Source organism: Hippoglossus stenolepis, chromosome 1 (assembly GCF_022539355.2).
Source record: "Hippoglossus stenolepis isolate QCI-W04-F060 chromosome 1, HSTE1.2, whole genome shotgun sequence".
Classification (NCBI taxonomy): domain Eukaryota; kingdom Metazoa; phylum Chordata; class Actinopteri; order Pleuronectiformes; family Pleuronectidae; genus Hippoglossus; species Hippoglossus stenolepis.
Genome location: NC_061483.1, coordinates 24,671,659 through 24,696,543, shown reverse-complemented (window position 1 = coordinate 24,696,543; position 24,885 = coordinate 24,671,659). Strand labels below are relative to the sequence as shown.

At 41.3% G+C, this 24,885-nt stretch overlaps 2 protein-coding genes across 2 annotated transcripts in view; both read left to right on the top strand.

The window, feature by feature from the left end:
• LOC118111346 (leucine-rich repeat-containing protein 49) overlaps positions 1 to 11,638 on the top strand; it is a 40,579-nt gene extending 28,941 nt beyond the window's left edge. The window contains exons 14-18 of the mRNA XM_035159857.2: positions 2,112 to 2,349; positions 3,469 to 3,654; positions 4,464 to 4,573; positions 7,601 to 7,754; positions 10,813 to 11,638. Coding sequence (XP_035015748.2) covers positions 2,112 to 2,349; positions 3,469 to 3,654; positions 4,464 to 4,573; positions 7,601 to 7,754; positions 10,813 to 11,028 — 904 coding nt within the window. The 3' untranslated portion in view covers positions 11,029 to 11,638. The remainder of the gene's footprint in view (positions 1 to 2,111; positions 2,350 to 3,468; positions 3,655 to 4,463; positions 4,574 to 7,600; positions 7,755 to 10,812) is intronic.
• Positions 11,639 to 17,006: 5,368 nt separating this feature from the next.
• LOC118111732 (thrombospondin type-1 domain-containing protein 4) overlaps positions 17,007 to 24,885 on the top strand; it is a 45,826-nt gene continuing 37,947 nt past the window's right edge. Inside the window, exons 1-6 of the mRNA XM_035160509.2 lie at positions 17,007 to 17,345; positions 18,236 to 18,287; positions 18,458 to 18,527; positions 19,726 to 20,042; positions 21,382 to 21,805; positions 22,522 to 22,624. Coding sequence (XP_035016400.2) covers positions 18,259 to 18,287; positions 18,458 to 18,527; positions 19,726 to 20,042; positions 21,382 to 21,805; positions 22,522 to 22,624 — 943 coding nt within the window. The 5' untranslated portion in view covers positions 17,007 to 17,345; positions 18,236 to 18,258. The remainder of the gene's footprint in view (positions 17,346 to 18,235; positions 18,288 to 18,457; positions 18,528 to 19,725; positions 20,043 to 21,381; positions 21,806 to 22,521; positions 22,625 to 24,885) is intronic.

Below are 24,885 nucleotides of genomic sequence, written 5' to 3'. Positions count from 1 at the left end.
TTATATCTACTTTTGTAGCTGCGGTCACTGCTCAAGAGCTTACTATTCTGTTGACTGATAAGATATGTGTCAATACTGGTTTCCATTTTAGACATTGGTAGTGAAGCAAGGAACCTGTGGAATCATTGGATTTGTGTGTTTTTTAAGTTGTCCTGTCAACAATTGTTTTTAGTCTATGGGGAAAAAGGCATTCTGTACTTTAAGAGGATTTGTAGTTGGAGCTCAGAGGGTGACCATTGGAAAAAAATGACAGCAGAGAAGACTCTGCCACAGTGTGTCCAGTTATTTTAATATATCCACGGGATCCCTGCAGTCTGTTGTGATCACCCTTTGACATAAGCCTTTAATACACGGTGCATCACTTTAGGTAACTATGTGTCTAGATACAAATACTAAGACTGTGTGGGACATTCCCTGTCAGACACTGGTTTAGAGTGATTCAGGCTTTATCACATGGTTATTCTGGATGATGTGTTGTTGTGTACTGACAAGATTAATTTGTGCCTCAGAGTTCTGTCAGTTTTATATAATCTTCGGGGGAAAATGTTACAAATCAAAACGAGGCACAAATTAATCTTGTCAGTACACAACAAAACGCACTACGACCTCAAGGAGATATTGACTTTTGCTTCCGACAAAACACACACACACACACACACACACACACACACACACACACACACACACACACACACACACACACACACACACACACACACACACACACACACACTCCCCAAAAGGTTTTGTGGTCCTGCACTCTCCCATCTCCTGAGGCTCAGGACCATTCACCTGTCTTTTACACATGAATGAATAAGTAAACTGACTCGAGGCCAATTATCATCAACCAAAACCCAGATGTCAGTGTTGTGTCACGTTCCTCCTGCTTAAACATTTGAAAGTAACTGGTGTTAAAGACAAGACAATCACTTGAATCTGACGTTGGGAGGGTTTGCTGCTTTTCTGCTCTTTTGTGATGATAAATAATATGGGATAAAACCACATTTGGACATTTGGACCAACAGTCTTGAATAGATAAACTGCAGATGAATAATCTAGTTGCAGAACTTACTAACTAACTCATGTATTACATGCTTACATATTAGTAACATAATAGTGAATATTTCATACCAGCTTTTAAATTACAACTCATTGTTCAATGTGCGTTATCTGGTGTCCCTGTATGTAAAGTAGTTCAAACCAGCTCAGCCTCCAGTAACTATAACAGTAACATGCTTCTTATACACTGATGCTTCAATATTAATCATCTAATGATGTCATGTATAGTCATTTATTAGTCAGAGGCACAAAAACAGTACTTTACCTCTTTTTACTAAAGTAGGTTTTGTAGTGCAGGAATTTCACTGAGTATTTTTTCTGTTAATTGGTTGTTGTTTCACCGTTGCTGGATGACCACACAGATTTATACCCTTCAGTCTGTGAGTGTGTGAAACTTGGTGCAGTTTTGATTGAAGGTTGGGCCCTGGTGGAGGTATGCACCTTTCTCTCTCTGTCCCAGACTCAGAATTCTGTCTCCGACTACGCCACTCACACACATACTTTATGAAAATTGGTCTCAACAAGAATCTCGGATATAGAGTTCTGCAATCAAAGGATTAGTCGTCTAACCACTATGGCTTTCTGTTGCAGCGAGATTGGAAGGGTGTGAAATATGAATAGGGGTGATTAGCTAGTTGGCAGACTGAGCCCAAAATGATCAGCGCTGAGTACCGTGCAGCCAGTAGCCATCTGATGCCCTGCTATGCTGAAAAGTCCTCAGAGTGTCAGCAGACCCAGAAGGCTCAGCACATGGGCTCGGCCGAGGAGATTATGTCTCCTTGAGACTCGCCAAGATTCTCAACTCTCACGACTCTCTTATCAAGAAAGAAATCAATTAGGCAACACAAATAGGACATTGACTGGACCACCGAGTGTTCTGTCGTAATTTTGATTTCGATATTCTTCTTTTTGAAGCATATTGTGATTGTGTGTGTGTGTGTGTGTGTGTGTGTGTGTGTGTGTGTGTGTGTGTGTGTGTGTGTGTGTGTGTGTGTGTGTGTGTGTGTGTGTGTGTGTGTGTGTGTGTGTGTGTGTGTGTGTGTGTTCTGCAGGCTTGTGGAGTCAGGGAGCAGCAGCAGCGTTCAGAGCTTGTCCCTATCTGACTGTCACCTAGTGGAGCTGGATGGAGACACCCTGCGTTTGTTTGGACTTGGAGCCCTGGAGGCCCTGGAGAGGGGATGGGGAGTTCAGACCGCCGGTGCTGTCACCGTAATAACCTTCCGCTACATCAGCTTTGACGCCATCGTACCGACACTGCCGCGAATAAGGGTCAAGTTCCCCAATCTATCGGTGAGGGCACCAGTCACATAGAATAACCCGTGGAAGTGATTTCCCCCAGAAATCGTCTGCTTTTTTATTTTAGCCTTCTCACTTATTTTAAACACTAAATATCATTTATCACCAAACTGCTGTGTCATGACACTGAGAATGAGGATTTGGGAGGTGTTGGCTGATGCATATTTGAGATCCAGTTGTAGTCATTTGTGAATCTCCTGCTCAAACACACTAGTTCCTTCTTTGGTACAAAATTACCTTCAACACATTCTCGGGGCAGATCATCTATGGTCTGATGATGAATTAGCCTCTGGGGTGATGGCCAATATTTTGGGCTTCAGGTGTATAGACAGTGGAAAACCAGGCCACTGTTCGTCGCACACTGTTAACAGACTAGTTTCTTTTAACACACGAGAACATTTGGCATATTCACATGCATCTATTCGATTACTCTCAATCTAATATGTCATCATTACATAATTTTTAGAAGGCTGTAGTAAAAGGTGCACTGATTTTATAAGGAAAAAAGGAGTATACCAGGCTTGCAGGGCCTATGTGTGTATGTGAGCAGGGGACTCTTGTTGCTTCTGCACAAAATGAAATACGGGAATATTACTTATCATTTTTTTGATTTTCTGTGAATTGACCCTCAAATATTTCTTTTTTGCAAAACAAGTTTTACTGGTTTGGTTATCGTAGTGTAAGGCAAGTCCAACAATAATCATATTCTTTATATTAAATGTGCTTTTATTATAGCTCATTCTTGGTTTTATTATTGTAATGGATGGTCATGCTAAAATTTCTGTCACATGTTTATTGTTTTAATTCTTTTATGAGTGTTTTTTATTTCTGCTAATGTTATATTTTTGTGTTTTTGCTTGTGTGAAACCCTCTGTTTTATAAGGTGTATATAAATAAAGATATTATTATTATTACTATTATTGTTATTATTATTATTATTAGTAGTAGAAGTAGTGAAAGAATTTGGAATTATATGTAACATGTAATTAAGTTGACATTTCCAAATGATTCACTGTGACAGTCTGAACCATGATCAACTCAGACAATAGAAACAAATAGAACTATATACTGTTGTTCTGCTTCTCCGAAACTGACTTGTTGCTTCTTCCACAGCACCTGATCTTCCTGGAAACCAACATCAGCCGTCTGGCGCAGCTGGCAGCCCTGGCTCAGGTGAGGCGTCTGGATCAGCTGACCATTCACCCGGAGGGAAACCCCATGGTCGCTCTGTCTCTGTGGCGCTCCTTCGTCATCTACCGCCTCCACCACCTTAACCTGCTGAAGATCAATGGCCAGGAGGTGAGGAGCAGATAGATCATTTCTTCAGCCCTCCTGCTGGCATGCTGGAAACAAATGTAGTAACCAGCTATGAATTTCACTCTTAATTATAGATGTTACATTTATTTTTACATTTCTTACATAAAGGTGTCTTGATTGCTTAATATGTTTAATTGTAGCAAAAATGTTGTAACTGCAAATTTAAAGGTTCAAGGAATGATTTGAAAATATGCTCATTTGTTTTGAAAATAAGTTATTATGTAGCAGTGGGTCAGAGCAGCTTAGCATAACGACTGGAAACAGCTTGCTGGTTCTATCCAGAGATAATATTATTTTCCTTTTTTAGATAATTATTTAGCATGCTATATATCATTAGTTAAATCCAGACATTACAGGAGGTTATATGCTGAATTATTCCAGGGTTCTTATGGGACTTTCAGATGGCTTCCTGGCAAGTGGTCCCAGCCAAGTAATAGTTGGACACAGCACCTCCCCTGGAATGGCAAATTGTCTTTATCACACTTAAGTTTTTGTTTGGATTAAACCATTTAAATATAGTGTGTTAGCTTTAGCACTTCTGGTAGTGGGATTTTGTTATCTGCAGTCTGACAGACACTCATGCTGTGTCCAATTTGTATGCCAAGGTCGGCTAACTGGCAGTATAGAGTTATAAGTTATAAGAGTTATACTGAATGTTTCATCTAAGTCAGAAAGTGTTTCTCTCAAAATGGCAAACTAATATTTTACTGTTTCCAACCTTAAACTAGGAGCCCATTGGAATGAACCATCTGAGGATTTTGCCTCTTAATCCATGTGTGTGTCTGCCTCAGGTGACCATGAATGATGTGATCGCTGCTGAGCGTGTGTTTGGAACATTGGGTCATATAGCAGCCACAGAAACTCCACGTTATCGGCTCCTGCTGCTACTCGAGGAGTCCAGGTGAGAACTTGATCTGAGACTCTGATCCATTATATAACTTTAACCACAATTTAATGACAGGTGAGTGCTGAGTCCTGGACTGTGTGTTTTTGCGTTAAATATTTAAAAAATGTGGGGATTCATAAAGAGTTACAGCTTATGAGTGCGTATGCTACTGTGCATGCATGTGCATGCCTGTGCGTATACGTTTGTGTGTGTGAGAAAGCGAGACAGAGCCTGGCACTGAGGAGCCAGGAGAATCAGACTATGTGTCTCAGGGTAAGGGTGGGTATTTGGCACTTCCACACAAACATTCCTCTCTCTCCCCAGCCAAAAACTATTGAGAGCTGTCACTGTCGGTCAATGAAAAACATCCTCACAAAGCAAAAATAATCCACTGAATTTGTCACGCACAAGAGTGCATTTTAGCAAAAGACAAAAAATCACTATTTTTGAAGCTGCAAATATTTTACTATTTCTCTTAAGTTTACCTAAAAATTGGGACCTTTCCAGGTTGAATCATGTGTAAAGTTAAGAGAACATGTTGATCCCTAAGTACTTTCCATTGTGATTGACATAATCACAATAATGTGCAGGAGAACATGAAGATTTCAGTGGTGCAAAAAAAAAAGGGAAGTGCATGCTCCATGAAATATAAACACAATTCATTAAACCCTCTCATCACTTATTGTTGAAAAGCACAGCAGTGTCTGAGCTTCTGTGTCCTCACTTAGTGTCAGAATCATGTTGAAAATGAACTCGTGAACATTAGGACATCTAACTCCTGACTGTATCTCGCCATGATTTATACACACTCTGTTATGAATAGGTAATACACAAAAGGATTATTTTCATCAGTGTTGAAATCTTAATCACAGTTTGCTGCATGCAGAATTACTTCCCTGAAAGTCAATTATATCCATTTGTAGCACTAAATGCTGTTAGATTTGAAGTCTTATCCCTGAAAAACCTTCGTGCTGCAGACTTTGTTCTCTGGTTTCAGTTTATTTGCACATATAAAAAGAAATTGTGTGCAATTTGCTCGGTGCATTGTGGGTAGGCAGCTCAACACTGTCGAGACATCAGAGGAAGACCCTGACAATCCCAGCGTTTGAGGATTTATTCCCACTGAAAACCCTTGTATGTTACAGTGTGTTAAATAGTACTGCATTAAAACAAAAAAACAATGTATATGACAATAATCAATTTATCCTTTAGAAATTATTTTTTAAAATGTGTGAACTACACTCAATAATTACAAACATCAATATTGTGGACAAGACTGTGTCTGCAGCGTAGTGTCTACTCAATGAATTATCCTGGTGCTGTGAAGTAGTTGTATTATAAAATTCTTAGTTATAGGAATTTTTATTACAGATTGCTTTGGACTGTCTTCTGTAAAATGGATCATTTGGTCAGGTGTTGCACTGTAAATATTTTGAAAGGCAAATCACTGCTGTTTTCTGCTGAACAGGTTCATCTGCAGCCATCACTTCCTTTATAAGAATTGCTGAGCTAAAGTTGTCTAATGTTTCAGTTTCCCCCAAAACTTTTCCTTCTGGTTGTTTTCTTTCTTCCAATCAAAGTCATAGTTCCCAGAAAGTATTGATGAAGAGCTGTTATGAAATGGGTTTTCAATTTTCCGAGGCGCAGTATAAACTTCCTCAGCTGCTTATGTGACCACTCTCTATACAATACTACAGGCATCAACCATATCCTCATCACGTGTGGTAGCACTGGTTGGATGCTGTACTTTGATAATTATCTCCCTTTATTTGATGTTTTAATTACACTGCTGCACTGGGAGGAAGTTGTCATGAAATAAAAAAAAAAAGCCTGAAGCATTTTGAACTAGAAAGGCATTCGGAGAGGGCATACCGCCGCCAAGGCCAGCAACCTATCTCCCCATGTTAAAGAAAGTTTCCTGTATCCGCCTGTTTGTCCAGATTCACTCCAACATGTGATGGGTTCTGCCTTGGGTCATTCTGCATCCTCCCACAAAATGTCATGGAACAAACAAACACAGATGAAAACATTATCTCTTTGGTGGATGGGGATTTTCATTACAGAAGTATTTTCAGGTCGTTTGATTTCTACTTCAGTTGATGTCTTGACCTTGTTCACATGATGTCAATGAGAAGAGCTAATGTTTACTTCTATCTCAAATTTCATCTGAAACGTCCCCACTGAAGAGGAGACATCACAAGATCTTTTTACTGAATGCTCCCATTGCTCAATGCCCATGTTACTTATAACATCATATTATACAAAAGGCCACTATATTGCACAGGACCTTTAAATAGACTTCATTGGCCCTGTGTCTGCAATGCTCAGTCAGCAAGTGACATATCATGTTAACTCTTGGCTCACAGCCCAAGGGAAGACAAGTAAAGTCACAGGGTTTGTATCAGACATTGTGTATTGTTACAACACACACACACATATACACACAGAGGTCTGCTTTGCTTAAGCGCGTTTCACCTTGTTAGTCAGAGTAATGTGTGATTGTCTCTCTCTTTCTCTCTCTCTCTCTCTCTCTCTCTCTCTCACACACACACACACACACACACACACACACACACACACACACACACACACACACACACACACACACACACACACACACACACACACACACACTTTACAAACTGTCTTATCCCATATGGAATGTTTGCCTGCAGCCTCCTCCAGAGAGACTATTTCAGCATCCTGGCACCGGCCTGTGGAACATGTTGGTGCAATAGTGTATCACATGAGATGACACTACTGCTTTAAGTGTTCACATCCTGCTTCTGAGTGATAAGACTGCAATTGAAACACCAACATAGAAATGTTTTCTGAGGAAAAATTCTTAATATTTTATTCAGCCACAGTTTGATTGCTGTCATCTTTTTTGGAAGAATGGAGCCTAAAGTGAGAGTGTTATTTGATGGACACAAGAACACACCTTTATTATCTTGGTGTTACTGACTTGCTGCCACAGGTGTCTGTGTGTCTCCACTGTGTCTGACTCACTCATCTCTCCGGTCTCTCTTCATCCTCATCAAGGAAGCGTCAGCTGCAGTTCCTGTTGGAGGGGCGAGGGCGGAGGCCGGGGCTCAGTCCGGAGGATCTGCGAGACAACGGGAAGCTCCTGGGAGAAGGCCTGAGCAGAGCGCTGTTCAACTACCCCAGCAGAGACTGCAGTGCAGAGAGCCCTGAGGTCAGTCCTGTTCTAATCACACCACCCCAGTGGTTTGAGAGACTGAACAACTCTGAAACAGATTTAAGTTACAAGTTCTCTTGGCACATCAATCCATTAGTCCAGAAATGATGCTCTACACATTGTAGAGTTAGTTCCTACAACAGCTCACAGTCTTGTTCAGGAGTGAGGACACGATGTAGCACGGGATGGACAGGTGGGTTGGTTCAGTGTCAGCAGAAATGCAGACATTGGATTGGACTGTAATGGCGAAGAGGAGCCATCTATATTCCCTTGCTTAGGGTCACAAGCTCTTAGTGATCAGAAGAACCAGGTCGTGTATACAAGTGGCCAAAATTATTCTTTTCTATGGGGTTGCCGGACTCAGCCTTAGAGATAGCGTGAGGAGCTCAGACATCAGGAGGGTGGTCGGAGTAGAACCGCTGCTCCACCATGTCGAAAGGGGACAGTTGAGGTGGTTCAGCCTCCTGTGTGCCTTCCTTGGGAGGTTTACAGGGCACACCCAACTTGGAGGAGATGTCTGGGATACCTAACTTGGCTGGCTACATCCACCATCCGAGCCCTGATAAGCGGATAGACAATGGATGGATGGACCTGTAAAGAACTCTTGATGAACAGTATTCTCCCTGTGGCCGCTGTTCCACCAGAAATGTGTTGCAGAATTTTACTTTGTCAACACCACGTACACTCACAGAGCACTTAATTAGAAACACCATACCGACACTGGGTAGGGCCTCCCTTGGATTGGTGGCATGGATTCCACAAGATGTTGGAAACTTTCCTCTTTTATCAGCTGCACATTCAAGCTGCCAATCTCTACTTCTACCACAAAGATTCTGCTGGATTCACATCTGGTAACTGGGGAGGGCACCGAGGTCGCTGAACTCATTGTCCTGTTTGTAAAACCAGTGTGAGACTTCTGCTTTGTGACATGGAGCATTATCATGTTGGAAGAGTTCATTAGAAGATTGATAAATTATGGCCATGAAGGGAAGCACACGTTCATAATAATATGCCATCTTAACCAGCCCCAACTGTCAGCCCAAGGCAGTTTAGGTTTATGGATTAAAGCCGAATTTTGCCCAACCAATCTAGATTCATCGTTGAAATCTTCAATTGTCCAGTTTTGCCTCAGATGTCTGTTCTTGGCTGACAGGAGTGGCTCATGTCAGTTGCTCTTCTGCTGTTTTAGCACATCTGCCTCGACATGTTGCTCATTCTGAGATGCTCTTCAGCAGAAGAGCATCTCAGCATCTCAGAATGAGCAACATGTCGTAACTCACTCTCTACAACTGTAGATAGCAATCTACAGTTGTAGAGAGTGAGTTACTGTCGACTTTCAGCTCCACCAGCCTTGCCAATCTCCTCTGACTGCTCTCATCAACAAGGTGTTTCCATTTGCAGAAATACCACTCACTGGATGTTTTTTCATTTTTGCAATATTCTCAGTAAACAAGACAGAAAGTTACGTAAAACACAAAAATTAGCCTGTCGAAAAAAATCTGTCTTATCGACATCTCAGAGCACTTTACTAGTTACAAGTGACATTTACCCATTCAAGCTCACATTTATACGGCGCTTTTTCTATCACACACCACTCATACACTGTCAACACAGTTGTCAAGTGGGAGTTCAGTATCTTGCCCAAGGAAACTTCGGAATGCAGACTAGAGATGCCGGGGATCAAACCACCGAGCCTCTGGTTAGTGGACTACCCTCTCCACCTCATGATCCACAGATGCCCAAATTATGCAATGATCAAAATCACTGCGCTCACATATCCCTGTCCTGATGTGTGATGTGAAGCTCCTGACCTCTATCTGCAGTATTTTACGTACTGCACTGACGCAACACGTTTTATTGATTGGATAATTGCATGAATAAGGTAAAGGTGTTCCTAATAAAGTGCCCAGTGTTGCATGATTTCACTTTTATATACTACTTTATTGTGATTTATAGTTAAAACCATTTCTATGTTCCACTGCAGTATTCCTTATGCAAATAGTTCAGTTGAGCAAAACTATATTGTCGTGTGAATTTTATGTATGTAAGACATTGGATTTAATCCTCATGGATCAAAGAGACAAAATCTACTTTCCTGTGCCGTTTGCTGACAAATGGAAACTACACACTCAAAACAAAAATAAATAAACTCCAGACACCAATTTTTGGAATCTCAAACCCACTTTCAGTGACTGAATACAGCTGTTATTACGCCTTCTTGTTCCAAAATGATTTAAATCTTTCCTCTCTTCAGTTCTACAACGACTAATCCGGGGGATTTGGGACTATGGTTGATTTAGCCTCTGAGAGGCTTCATTTTTTATTTTTTTAAAAGAAATTAAATGAGTGGTATGCATTTTAGCTACCTCTGCCATTTTTTTTATGATGGAAAGCATCAGCAGAGCTAATGCAGTTGTAATCGGATTTTATTTTCAAATCTCAGTTTTCTCTATGTTGTATATTTTTTGGAAGCTGTGGCTTGTACCAGAAGACTATCATTTTTTTAGGCTGACATATTCTATCTTTTCCATGAAGATGAAAGATTAAGCTATATTTATGAAAAAGAGGGGAAAAAACTTAATGCAGAGCATGTAGGACTGGAGTTGTGGCCAATTCCAAGGGAAACATGAAACAAAACAAACTATATTGTCTTGACCAGGATTAGTCATCTCAAGTCTCAACATAGACTGAACATTTTATCATCACTCACTCCATTAATGTATAGTGTGGATAGTGTGCTGTAAAAAAAACATTTTGAACATTACTTTATTATACTTATGCTCTCACAACATTCTATTTTCTTTTTAAAGGCACATGTATGTTGACATTCTAAAGAACCAATGTCGTTCTTACTAAACATGTAATAGCTACATTTAAACAATGATTAATCTGATAAGTGCACATTTGACAAATTGTCAATAAGATCAAATGTTCTTCATCCAAACTTGTTGAAAAAGTTGCCAAGGATATTTTGTTATTTTCTGTTATTACAGTAAAGTTATGACAACAGTCAGAACAAAACAACAAAAATGACTTGCTTTTCCTTCCCTGACAGGAGAGCACAGCGGACTCGTCGGAGCGATCCACCATGATAGAGACATACCTCCAGGAGTTGGTCCAAAGGTCATCAGACACAAACCTGAAGGGCGAAGCTCTCCATAAGCTCTGGCCCTCCATGTTTGCAGAGATGGTGAGAGACTCTGTGTTGGAGATGAGGGACCAAGCGGCCTTCCGCCAAGCCAGCCTTGCAAAACTCTCTGAGACCAAGTGAAGAGGACCAAAGTTTCACTCTGAGATCACTCAAACACACACACATGAACACGTGGACATAGTTTTACCCGGGGCCTCCAGCGCTCACTCTTAAAACGCCATCTCTAACACATCATCACTTAGCGACTTTATCAGTTATTAAAATCTTTGAAAGCCGAGGGTGCATTTGCCCGGTGTGTGGGAAACTCTTCCTTAAGACTTAGATTGTTTTAAACATGTCTAAAGAAGTGGCGATGACAAAGGCGTCTTGATTTGAATGTAGATTTTCACTAAAATCACTGGTCTGATTCTTCTGTGCTTTGAGCAGCGACATACTTGAAGAAAGTTAACAAAGGACTCACTGTGCATTGTTGTCCTCACGGAGCATCTTCTGCACTTTAAAAGCCTTCTGAATGACCCCTCCTCACCGTGACTGTCATCTGCTGAAAATGACTAGTGTCTCTTTTCTCGAGACTAGAATGATTTTCCTGTCTCAAGTCTTGTGTTATGCATCAATCTCTCACTTTCTCCTGCTTGATGTAAAAAGAAGGGCACAAACAAGGACAAGGACCTTTCTTGTTTACCACTTATTTTCTGTATTGTACTTAGAATTAAATGATTCTGTAATAACACAGGTTGTGTACATGATTTATATGATTGTTTTTTATGCCTCGACGCGGATGACAGCAAGTAGCCGGAGGCACTTGGGTTTATACCGTCCATCCATCTGTCCCATTCTTGTTAACACAATATCTCAAGAAGGTTCCACGTGGTACAAACATTCAGTTGGACACAAGGATTAAGTGATAAGATGTTGTATATCAAAGGTCCAAATTCTAGGTCGTTTTCTACCTTACAAAGCACAATTTATTTCCTTGTGACCATGTTATCTTAACAATGCTTCGAGAGAATCCTTTCAAATCTGGCACAAATGTATATTTGGACTCAATATGAGTCTGATTAGATTCGGGTGTCCAAAGGTCAAGGTCACGGTGGCCTCATAAATTATGTCTTTGGCCTCTTGAAAATGATATCTCAAGTCTGTCTTTAGGGAATTTCTTCAAATTATTACCAGCTGTCACTTAAAGATGAATTGATTTAGTTGTCAGACGACAAAGATCGCAGTGACCTCATATTTTTGTCAATGTAATATGTCATGGACACGTAAACGGACTGAGACTACACTGGCTGGTGGAGACAACAGCAGGGTAGTAATTCAACTTCTAGAATTGTCTTTACTGGGGAAATCAGGCTTCAAATCAGTCCAGATCAGCAGTTTTTTTTCTCTGTCCAAGGATCCTCCTGTTCCCCAAACATGAGTCCACCTCAAAACTATGTAATTTCATCTCTTCTGGTTCCTTTATTAGGCGATTTGACTTAGAACATTATCACACCTCACAGCCACTGGTCTCCCATGAGGCCGAGGATGTGTGTGTGTGTTTGTATTGGAGGTCCAGGAACCATGCAGGGTCCTCTGGGTGGCGGGAGCTCAGACTGGAATGTCCCTGAAGGCACCGACGCTGCACCAGTTCCTCACCACCTGTCCCTGTTGCCCTCACTCAAACCAACCTGGAAAGAATTTCTTAACCCTTATTTAATCAGGCATGAGAACACAGCACCGGCCTGGACGAGTAACTGCAGAGGGATGAAGTGTTAAGTGGCTACACACACATGCACACATGCACAGGGGTTGACAGGTACTTCTGTCCAATGTCATCCACTCCACTGGAGATCAATGCCTTGCTCGAGGGAATCTAAATTTGAAGAAGACAAGAACATCAGGTTGTAGGTTAAAAGTTTTTCTTTCTTCTTTTTCTACTCTTCTAGTTTCCAATAGCATCAGTGACCAGTAACTCTCAATGTATTTTTCCATTAATCAGTGAATGTTTAAGTTGATGTTAAAGACATCCACGGTCTCAAGAAAAGTCAAACGATAAATCCAAACCAGACTTTCCGATGGTCCCCTTCCTTATTTCAGTTTTTTCCGCACTTTGCTCAGACATTAGCACTACACCACAATATATACCTATTTCAGTTGGATGGTGGTTGACATTAGAATATTTCTTTTGGAAATGTGTTGGCCATAATCTCGCACATCTTCCCACAACAAAATATGTTTTTTGCTCCTGCAAAATAGCTAAATACAATATCTCTTCATCAAACCAGTTGATCTGAATTAGAGGACAAAAAGCTAAATGCTGTACAGAAAGTATTACTGCAGTATTTAGCTTATATGGAGGTTGTTTCCATTGACGATCTCGTGCAAAAATACTTTGACAAGTAACCAAGTAAAAAGTCTGCTGTCAGAAAGCTACAACTGGTTTATTTTTAGCAGCTCTCATAAACAACATTGCTTTGTGTTGACACATTTTGTTGTTTTGTGGCTGTCAACATCGTGGGGGAGGGGGGGTAAGTCTGGTCTCAAAGGATTCTGTGAACTGGTGACTGCCTGCAGACGCAGAGAGAGGAGCGTAAGAATGTGTCTCATCGCTGGAAAGAAGTCAAGAAGTCTGGACAGTGTAGCACCACACAGCTAAACACTTCAAAATGAAATCCTTATGTCTTGGTGAGTAGTAGTCCACCATAAATCTACTGCTCAAATATGTATTTGTTTTAGTTCATTATAAAGAGTGAGGGCAGTGATCTAAAGCTCAATGACGTGCATGAGAATATCTCAGTTTATGATCTATTTCTCCACCTTACATATTTGTTAAGTTATTATATATAAAGTATAACCTTTCATACTTTACATGAATATTGCAAAATCAAGCAAGTTACCATGCTGATTTGATTATTTGATTAATTAAGATATAATGCAAAGATCTTTATGAAAATAATAAAGCATGTGTATTGTGCCAATATCAACGAACAGTTGACATCTGGTGCAGATCCAGATAATGATCTGGATTTTGTGATCTTGAGATCTTAATTCAGTTACTGTATGGTAACAAATATTCAACCTTATCAAAGAATGGATATTTTGACTATGTTTAAATATTGCAGTCTGCAGAACATTTCTGTCTACACAGTACATGCAATGTGGTGATTAAGTGGCCAATTAGCCTTGGCAGAAGTATTTAAATTCAATTCTATTTTCATTTTAAGGTACTTTGCATAGAACGTTGAGACCTTCTAGTTTTAAAATCAATCAAATTTTAATTTCTCAAACAAATATGTATGTTCAACGCAGTTCTGGTGAGTTCAGGGCTCAAATACACATATACACACACACACACACACACACACACACACAAAGGCATTTTGGTACAATGAAGGTACGTCCATTAATGAACAAAACGGGCCCATGAGCAGATTGGTAGAGGAGCTGGCAGACAGAGTAGAGCTGTTTTATAAATTGTGTTCCCATAGAGGAGGTCAGTGTACTAGAGCAGCTTTATTATAATATTATAATATTCACTTACCAAGTGATGATGGCTGAGCAATATTATCTTCACAATTCGTGTTTGGTTGAAGGACAAGCAATAAACCTAAGCACTGGTTTGGAGGCTGCAGTGTTGACGTGCTCGACCCTCTGATAAACCTGAGTGAGATGTGGCTGCCAGTTCGTTCCACCTCACAGGACCAACTATTAGTTTCTCCTGGAATGAACAGAGTGCATTGTTTATTGTGAGTCATGCCCTCCAAAAAAACAAAAAAAACATAACCACCTGAAACTGGAATTCTTTTTCTTGGTTTCAAAATCTGGATTTTATTTAACATAAAAATGTAATTACTGCCTTGCGGTTGCACACCTCTGCCAACCAAGTTGCAGGAAATATGGTCACAATCACCTCTCCTGTTCCTAAACTATGGTGTTGAATCGTGGCCAGAAGAGATTTTTTTACAGAATAATATGAGCTCAAACTGAAGTTGACCTTTGACCTTGGCTTATATATTGTCCTTATTAATAAGTCAGCCAATTCTAGGAATGATTGTTAGATAACATCAGATTAGGCAGCAGTGCGGATCATCTTTTAATGCTAGCAGTGAAAATGACCAACACTGTCAAATATCTTATTCAGCTGAAGTGACTTATAGATAGTTTGTCCTGTGGGAGACGTCCAGTGGCAGATCAATGCATCTCTTGTCTGATGTCCGGTGTGAGACCATAGTTCATTCATCACGTAATGAAGCAGAGTTCATTACAATACTTTAACATTGTAATGAACTCTGAGTTTTGAGTTTTGTTGGAAGACATTGGGGTTAAAGGCACATTCCTGAGCAGCATCAGTTAGGATGATCCGTGAGGGACCACTTGTCTACAGATACATGCAGTCACACATATACTCTATATAAAATACCCTTTGTATTATAGGTTAGTAGACAGACTCACATTTGGAAACATATTGACACACAGGTTTCACAATATTGACAGATTCATAATGAAGCCACTGTCAAGCCAGAATTAGACAATGGCTATAATAAGCTGCAGTGCATACACTGTATGTATCATGGCATAGCTTAAACCACTGAACTACACATAGTTCTGTTTTGTTCTGTCGAATGAAACAAAGAGGCTAAAGAGAACAATGCACCAAGTCTTCCAGTTAATTCATTTTGTAAACAATCTCAACCTATACATATAATTACACTCCACTGCTGTAGGCTGTACATGCAAAACATTCAGACCACTTTTTTAAATTAGGAGGCTTTCAAACAAACCATGTTCCATTTTCTATTATAAATGAAAAGCCTTTACCTTATCCAATTTTGTCACTGCTGAGTGATATGCACCCAGTTAATTAAATGTACCTTCATGAACTTAGCCTGGACTTTAGGTCGTAGATTATAAACCACTACATAGACCACTGTAGACTACCTTCATACATCAGGTCTTTCCAGGAGATTATTGTCAGTGGACTCAGGGTGGACAGACCGTAAACTAATTTCATCAGCCATTATAAAGCCATCACAAGCAAAACTGAAGCGGGGTATTACCGTTATGATCAGCAATAATTAGTTAATATCTTTCGTGTTGGTATTGAACAGACATCCTAAACGTTCACGGTGGCAGTAGAAAAAATGAGCAAACCCTTTGAATTTGATAATTTGTCGGACCACCTTTAACAGCAACAACCTCAATCAAGCACTTTCTCTAACTGTGGATCAGACCTGCACAACATGAAGGAGGAAATAAAAATGACCTATGTTGTAACAGTCTTCAAATGTCTCAGCTCTCTTGAGTTCTCTATGGGTTTAGTCTCTGGACACGCCCACTTCTTAGGTTGAGGCCATGCAGTAGATTTACTTCAATGTTTAAGGGTCATTGTTCTGTTGTCCTTCTGTTGTCCTTCTTTTGCTAGGGATGCTTCCCACTAACAGGTGCTTCTTGTGATAGGAAATGTTTGAGTGTTTTTTTAACCAACGCCTTTAACTTTGTGTCACTGATATGACTTGGACTGACTCCAGTCACCTTTTGTTAGCCTCACAACTTTGATTTTATAAAATATGGACAACAGTGATACAATGGGGGTTTTGACATGTCCCTTTAGTGTCCACCTTCATAGCTGCTGGATGGAGCTGTCCACTTTGTCCTCACTGAAAGTAATAAATTAAATAACTTAGGTCGGCCCAGGTGACATGTCACTGTGTGTGTGTGTGTGTGTGTGTGTGTGTGTGTGTGTGTGTGTGTGTGTGTGTGTGTGTGTGTGTGTGTGTGAGAGAGAGAGCCTCTGAAAAACTTTTAACTCTAGCTCTCTAACCCCCTCTTTCATCTCTCTCTCTCTTCCACACACACTCCCTGACTGCTAAACACACACACACACACACACACACACACACACACACACACACACACACACACAGAGAGAGAGAGAGAGAGAGAGAGAGAGAGAGAGAGACTATATAAAATCTATTGCAATCTCACTCACTGCACACACACACACGCACAAACACACATGACCACAGATAGAGAGAGAGAGAGAGAGAGATTGTTGCACTCTCACTCTCTTCCCGACACTCGCTGAGTGCCTCACACAAATTTAGAGCGTGAACACACATTGAGAGAGAGACAGAGAGAGAGTATTATTAGTATTAGCACCGGCAGGGGGCGCAGCAGAGGTTGTTTTCTGTCATCCTGTGTCTTTGTGCGTCAAAGCAGACTCGCTGGAATCACCGTGGTGACCGAGCTCCGCACTTTCTACTGCGCCAGGATTTCAGTCACAACTGTGAGCACGGACCTCCTGAGCTGCATGGATCACAGCAGCTGGTCGGAGGGGGAGATACACACCTGGATTCCGACCATGAGGAGACCTGCACGTGGAAGTGGATCCATGAAGGCTGCAGTGTAGGACACACTGAACAGAAAGTTCACACAACTCCACCATCAGGAACAAACAGGTACGTCTGCTTATCACTTGTGGATTTATTGATTATTTTGCTAGAATAATGATTATCATCATCATCATAATAATGAGTGTGAGCGTGTTTACTGTGTTTCTGCTGGTTCACACACTGAGACGTGTCTGCAGCCCTCTCCACCATCCTGTCTCCTTCAATCAACTTAATTTAGACAAGGTGCACTGCAGAGCTAAGTTATACGGTCCAGGGTGAGGGGTCAAAGTCCTTCTCTAACTGGGTCTCAGACCTGCTGGTGAGGAGGGTGACATGTTTTCACCAGGTTGAGGGTCCCTCATTAGGAGCCAGAGGTCAGAGAGGTCAACTCACACGGTCAAGTGGGCAGAAGCCCTGTATTTATTTAGTCTGAGTCAGTGTCTGCAGGGATTGTCAAGCAGGGTGATGAAGTTGCAAATGAGAAAAGTGTCAGAAGTTTGACTTTAACTGACACTTATTGAGCTACAGACCCCATTTGACAAGAATTATGGTTTTAAATGTTTTATTACTGTACGTGTAGGAAATTCATTACCAAAATAATCATACATTCAATCAGCATGTAATTTATGGATGAAATTAAAATGAATTAAGTTAGAAATATATAGCAAATTATTTCCATTTTTGAAGGGGACCCCGGACCCCACTTTCAGAACCCCTGATTTATACAGTCACAGCTACAGGCACAGTAATGTGATTTTTATTTTTTTTGTACTATTTACTGTTAATAATCCAGAGGGATAAAACATTGTGTGGAATCAACTGTAGATGGACAGAGATTAAAGTTAAAGTTGGTCTTCACCCTCTTGTGCCTCTGGCCACACAGACAACCATTGTGTTGAAAATGCCAGGTAGCACTCAGGTGTGCGCTAATGTAAACTTCTGTCTTTACACTTCAGTGTCCTTAGACTCCAGGAGAGCTATGCAGGGAGCCTGTATCTGGATTACCAGGTAACGTCATCGGATTGTTTTTATGTCTTTATTCATTCGTTTGTATTTAAATGTGGATGGATGTCTGTGATCTTATTTTTTGTGTGATTGGCTCATTCTCTCCGCACCATTTCAATTTCTGAAACCATTAAGGTCATTTGAGTCCAACTACCTCTGTGTTTTGTCTGTAGAGTTTCTGTGCTGCTGCTGTTGCTTTGCTCAGATCACCTGGACTGCCAGCAGACAACAGACCACAGGAAGGTGAGCAGCAGTTGTGTAGCAGGTGGTGCCACTGGCAAAAAAAACTCTGTTTAAACATGTGCGATCTGTTTTTTACTCTCACTCTCGTAATAGAGTACTTATACAAATATTTCCAGGAACTCTTTTATCAGCCTAATCGCGCGTGGTTGGCACAGGCGAGTGGAAAGCTCGTCTCCAAACATGACTGCATCTTGTTAACGTAGCAAAATGCCACCTCAAGATATAGACTTTCAAACCACATTCTTTTTTCCCAGGGGAAACCTGACCCGGGTGCTAATCTGTGAAATAGCAACTACAGAGTGAAATGTTGTGTTGATCGCAGCGAGAACCAGAGGGCTGATGTCGGCGGACCACCTCTTGATCTCTGGGGCCACAGGAACTGCATGGATGCAACAAGTGTATGAAGATGACTGACAGATCAACTATCATGTCAGGGTGTAGGGGTTTTGGTGCGAGTCAGCCCCATGTGTTTCCATCGGGAGTCCAGCTGTGTGACCTATGGCTGACACGGGAGATGACAGTGGCGTAGAGTTACAAAGGCTGAGACAGGGAAAGGGGAGGTGGAGGGAGGTCTGAGGTCTCTCTGAATAGCTTCGCAGGCTGATTGACAGCCAAAGAGCTTCCTGCCAACTCTCCCTACTGCTCCTGTATTCTCTTTCCATCCGCTAAAAGTCAACGCCAGCTGAACTTTTTACGATGGCCATGTGTTTGCCCAAAGAGGTTGCTGTGAATGGAGACAAAGTGGCCCTTAAAGAGCAGGATTTCCACGCGGCTCCACGGACAAAGCCGCCTTGGCACAGGACTCCTGCTGGCAGGTTCCTCAAACAGAGAGTTCAGTGATCGCAGCTAATATGTCCCTGGCAGGGCTGCACAGGGGATAGAATCAACATTTAAAAGTGCAGGTAGCCAATGGGGGATAGGCCACTAACAGACAACCACTAATCAGCCAAATCACGGTTTTATAACCATGAACAGAGGTCTGTTTCATGAACAGTGGTAGGAGGCAGAGGAGCACGATAGTCATGATGGTGACATTAGGTCACTGACTTGAGCTTTTATACAAGCCATTATCTGGCGGAGATTAAAGTACCATTGATGGAGGCTTTTCATCAATCCTTGGCATCCACATCTTGTAGTGCTATCCTGTTTCTTTGCACTTGTGGTGTGAGTAATTGTGGTTATTTCTGTCTCCATACAGGTTCATCAAAGGGCAGAGCCCCAACAGGAGTTCAAGGCAGAACATGGAGAAATTCAGGGCTCCTGGGGTGCCTGGGGGTCCTGGTCAACCTGCTCCCGGAGCTGTGGAAAAGGGGTACAGGAGCAAAGCAGGCCCTGCCTGCCTGCTTACACTCCAACCCAACATTCGTCAAGAAGATCTGGAAGTCATCCTCAGCAACCGGGCCACGTCATCTCAGCCGTGCAGCCGACACTCTCTCTGCACAGTGACACGGGTAGGCCTATCAACAGCAGTCGTCGTGGTGAGCTGAGGAAGGAGACTCGACCAAGTGGACGAAGGTATCACTCATGGTTCTGACTACAAAACAAATCTATGTTGTAATCGTTGAATCTCCAAACTTTCTACTGCTGTAATTGTGTTCAGAAGTGTTCAGATATAGATGAATAACAAAATGAAGAGAATAAAGCATGCAGGTGCCTTCATACAGGGCACAAGGATCACTGAATGCTTTGAAATGAAATAGTCTATGTAAATGATGTAATTTGTAAGAGAGGTGATGTACAGACAAGTATAATTTATGTGAGGCATCTTCAACAGGAATGAGACAGGTCTGATAGTTACTGGTTTTATACTTAATGATGATTATCAAAAATGTTTCCTGATTTTATGATGCTGTAAACACGAAGTGAAACGTGGAACCATTTGGCTATCACCATTTGAATGAAAAGATCTGCAGCTTCTCTGTACGCTGCTCACACTCATCGTCTTTCTACCAACCGAGAAGAAAAAGGTTCCAGGTTCACCTTCATTCATAAAATTCTGATTACACCGACATTCCTTGTTGGGGCTGTTAGGTGGCATGGATTCGTTGGTCCCTGGCACCACACCAGCTCCCCTGTGATTGCCAGAAATCCAAAGTGTAGCCGACAGCAAATGTATGATTAATCTGAAACATTCATCAAATTGGTCAGCAAAAACATTAAGCTTGATTACCTTGACTACTGTCCTACCTACCTTGATTACCTTGACTACCGTCTGTAGTTTCTTCGGTGTATTGCAGCTCATGTCTTTGCTTGGATATGCAAGTCCTTAAAGACCCTGTAGGGCCATGATGCATGCTGAGTAGCCTGGTCTAAAAGTGACTCTGTGGAGCTGTCACTGTGGGTCATCTGACTTCCCTCCAGTGGAAAGCTAGTCTTTTATGGCCGGAGTCAAAGGCTCCGCTTGTGCTTGGCAGCTTTGTGACCTCCTTCCTGTTGTGCTTGCCTTTAAACAAACAGCACTGACAGCTGAGTAATGGGGGGTTGTTTGAGTTGGAATCTAAGGAGCCAAATAATGACAAAAGCTCCCATGATTTCTGGTACTGGGATCCTGGTGCTCCCAAAAAGTTCTTGTCCGGGTAAAGCTGCTTGACAGTTTTCTTAGTCAATGAGGACATTTAGCTTAAACACCCCAACAGAGGAAGAAACTGATCCAAATATACTGCATGGCCCCTGAGGTACAGGCTGTAGTTGGCTCTTATAGAGTTAGTAGGCAATAATTTCCATAGTGAGACAGATGATAGGTAAGTGGATTCACTTCTGTTCTTTTCAGCTGGGTCTTGTGTTGCTCCAGATATGGAGGTGATCATTGGTATACTGTCACTGGTTTAGGTGTTTGTCTTGTTTATATTTTCAGGAGGCTCGGTCCCATTGTCCCAGGGAGGTATGGCTATGGGAGAGCTCCGTATGTTGCTCCGTTGCAGACGGACACAGGCCAGGGATCGGGGACGGCTGGCCCCCGCAGACAGAGACGCTCGGCAGCTGCCCACCACCCCACAGCCATAGGCCAAGGTGGCCAAAGGTCAAACAACCTGGACCCTTCTAACAACCTCCACCGCTACAGCATACCCTACGTGCAGCCAAGGGCACAGCAGCCCACAAATAACCAAGTCTGGGCCCCCCTCTACCAACCTGGATCAGTCCACCAGGCTGAGGACCAGCAGCCACAGTCAGGCAGTCAGACCTCAGGGCCCCAGCAGCACCACGCAAGACCCTATAACCCTTTACCTTCTTCTTTCTGTACGGGGGAGCACGCTCGCTACAGGATCTGTAACAGTAATGTACGCAATATTTTCATATCATCTGTGTATGATGAGAGGCATTTAAAGGATTTTATAATGTCTAAGCACATCATTGATTACACTCATCACTGAAATGTCTTTATCACTTTTTTGTTAATTAGTTGGTGAAAACATAAACTCTCCATTACAATAAAACAAACTGGAGCTGGCAAATACCTGAGATTTTCTACATCGTTTGGATTTAAATATTTACTTGAATTTAAAGCTGTTTAATACATTAAATATTATTAACTGGTAGCTTTAGGTAAAGCTTTTGGCTTAGGAAACCTCACCAGTTAAATCCCAGCTGTAATGCACAAGTGTGAGCTTTGCTTATCGGATTCATGGACTCCATCCTTTGCATCAAAATACATCTAAACAGAGGCTGGTTCTGTATATTGTCTCTGGTGTGCCATGACGCAGATATTTAAGCAAAGTAAAGCAGACCAGGGGCTTGTTTAGACAAAGGAGATATGAAGAGACACGAGGGAGATTAGGTTTCACTGGCGAGCCTTCATAAATACTGGAATCTAACTACGTTTTGGCAAGAACGAACGAGCCACAAGTGGAAGGTTAAAACAGTTAAAACAGGGCAGGTTGACTCCAGCAGTCAATCAGAGGCTGCAGAGCATGACAATGAGAAATGTGAGCTTCCTGCAGCACTGAATCTTCATGGAAAATAAATGTATGTATGTGTGTGTGTGCCTGGTCCTTAGGCCTGTCCTCCATCCAGCAGAAACATCAGGGCTGTTCAGTGTTCTTCTTACAACAACCGACCTTTCATGGGCAGACTGTACGAGTGGGAACCCTTCAACGAGGGTAGGTTTTATCGCACATATTTATCTACTGCATGTGTCCACAGCGTGTGCACGTATACAATATATGTGTATGTGAGAATATTTTCACATTTGCAAAGACTAAAATAGTCCATAGTTGTAGTTTTTTCTGTGGATCTTAGGACCAACATGCTGTTTAGCTCTTGTGCTGGAGACAACTAACAGTGATATAGATTTTAACAAATGAGTTGTAATAACAAAATCAACTTTTATTTAAAAAAATATTAACAATGGATAGTGTTACATCAAACAAGGATAAACATCACAGTCATGTGGTGCTATGAGGCTGTACCTAGGCAGAACAGTGCTTAAAGGCATATTTCACCCAAAAATGAAAATTCACTCATTATCTACTCACCACTATACCATTGGAGGGGTGGGTGAAGTGTTTGAGTCCACAAAACACTTTAGGAGTTTCAGGGCTAAACAGTGTTGCAGCCAAATCCTAATTGAATTGTAGTAACTGGTGACCTTGTCTTCAAACATTAAAAAAAAAAGAAAAGAAAAGAAACATAAAATGCCTCCATACTGCTCCTATGGTGTCAAGTGTCCTGAGCCCCGAGATTCAGATTCGATGCGAAAAGGCGTCATTTACACCATGTTTTTAGCCTAAATGTCTGCTAAATGTGTGCATTAGCATGCTAACGCTAGTAATTAGCAATAAACACAGACCAAACACAACCAAACTAGCATTTCCTTTGCCAGAGCCAATGCTAGCGTTGCTAAGACAAAAAAGGTCTGAAACATAGACTGTATATAAAGATGGATGATATGTCAGTCACCAAAAAGTGAAGCCAAAGCATCTTGATCGCCTCCTGGTGGTTGGCTGTAATATAGGTCAATAAACCCTGCCTCCTCCATCTTCGTGGATGGGACAAGGACCAAGTCAAAATGAAGTACACATGAAATAAACTTTTCTTAAAGATGGTTTCCGTCATTTTAGGTAGTTCTTATAACACAGATGAAAGTGTTCATTCCCCCTGTAAGTTTGATTTGATTAGTTATTGGTAAAAATTACTCAACACAATAAAAAATGTGTTAGTTTTAAATGTGTAGCAGCAGCTCCCTGACCAATGAGCCATATCAACTAAGGTGTGCTGTGATGTCAGACCTTCAGTATTTTACCTGTCTGCCTCAAAGATAAATGTTCATTCACACAAACTCTCTGACCCTACTCACTCCACGTATCCAGGCAACAGTCAAAACACCTCCTGAAATCTCACTTCTCAGAGAACACTAATGGAAATAAAAGTTTCCAAATTAATATCCTGTCACACAGATGTGTATTTTGAGATCTAGTCTTTGTCCTGCAGTATTGACTGACAGCTAATGCAGATGTAAAGATGAAATAACCCCAGGTAGATATATGAGCCTGGATCACGTGACACCCATCTTGAAGAGTGTTTAAACATACTCTTGTGTATCTGTCTGAGAAATATTTGGCTTTTCAGGTTTGAGAAAATATCTAATTGATTAAGCACCTGAACACACTGGAAAGAGCAGGGATCGGGATCCTTTCACTGCGGTTTTTTGTGTCATCAAATAAAACAGGGAATGTAGTTCCAAACAAATTAAAGCTAACATTTATTGCTTTTTAATGGGACATTATGTTACTATATAAGGGGTTTCAAAATTATTTTCCAAATTTTAACTCCTTTAGGGCATCTAGCACACATTATACCTAAACTATTTAAAATGAAACTTTAGGTCAAGTCACAAATCAACCAGTCATTTTGTTACTTTTCAATCTTATCTGATGTTGTTATAGATCTGTGACTGACTGAAATTGAACTCATAATTTGAATCTGACAGAATACAGCTTGAGGGTCGGACTTAAGCAGACGTGCCAACTATTTACATTAGTACGATGGTAACTGTTATGGAAGTTTTCTGGAAGCTGGTGAGAGGAGAACTCAGGCAGCAGCTGATGTCTTATGCAGAAGGTTTTAATGTAGACTTGATGTATCAAGGAGACCAGAAGGTGGAACAAAATACAAACGCTAACAGAGTAACATGAGCAATTGTCACCCCCAAGTCTGAAGATGTCTCCCACAGCATCCCCATATATCTTCCTCTACTTGTGTCACCCATTCTAACAGCACATCCAAGAATTGCTGTTACCCTCTATGTTACATGTAGGGGTTTGCATCCTATTGGATATTTAAGCCTAAAGCATGCATTCCTGAATCACGTTGTGTCCCTATGTCTTTTCACTGGTGAAATACGCAAAAGAGTTAAAGTTGG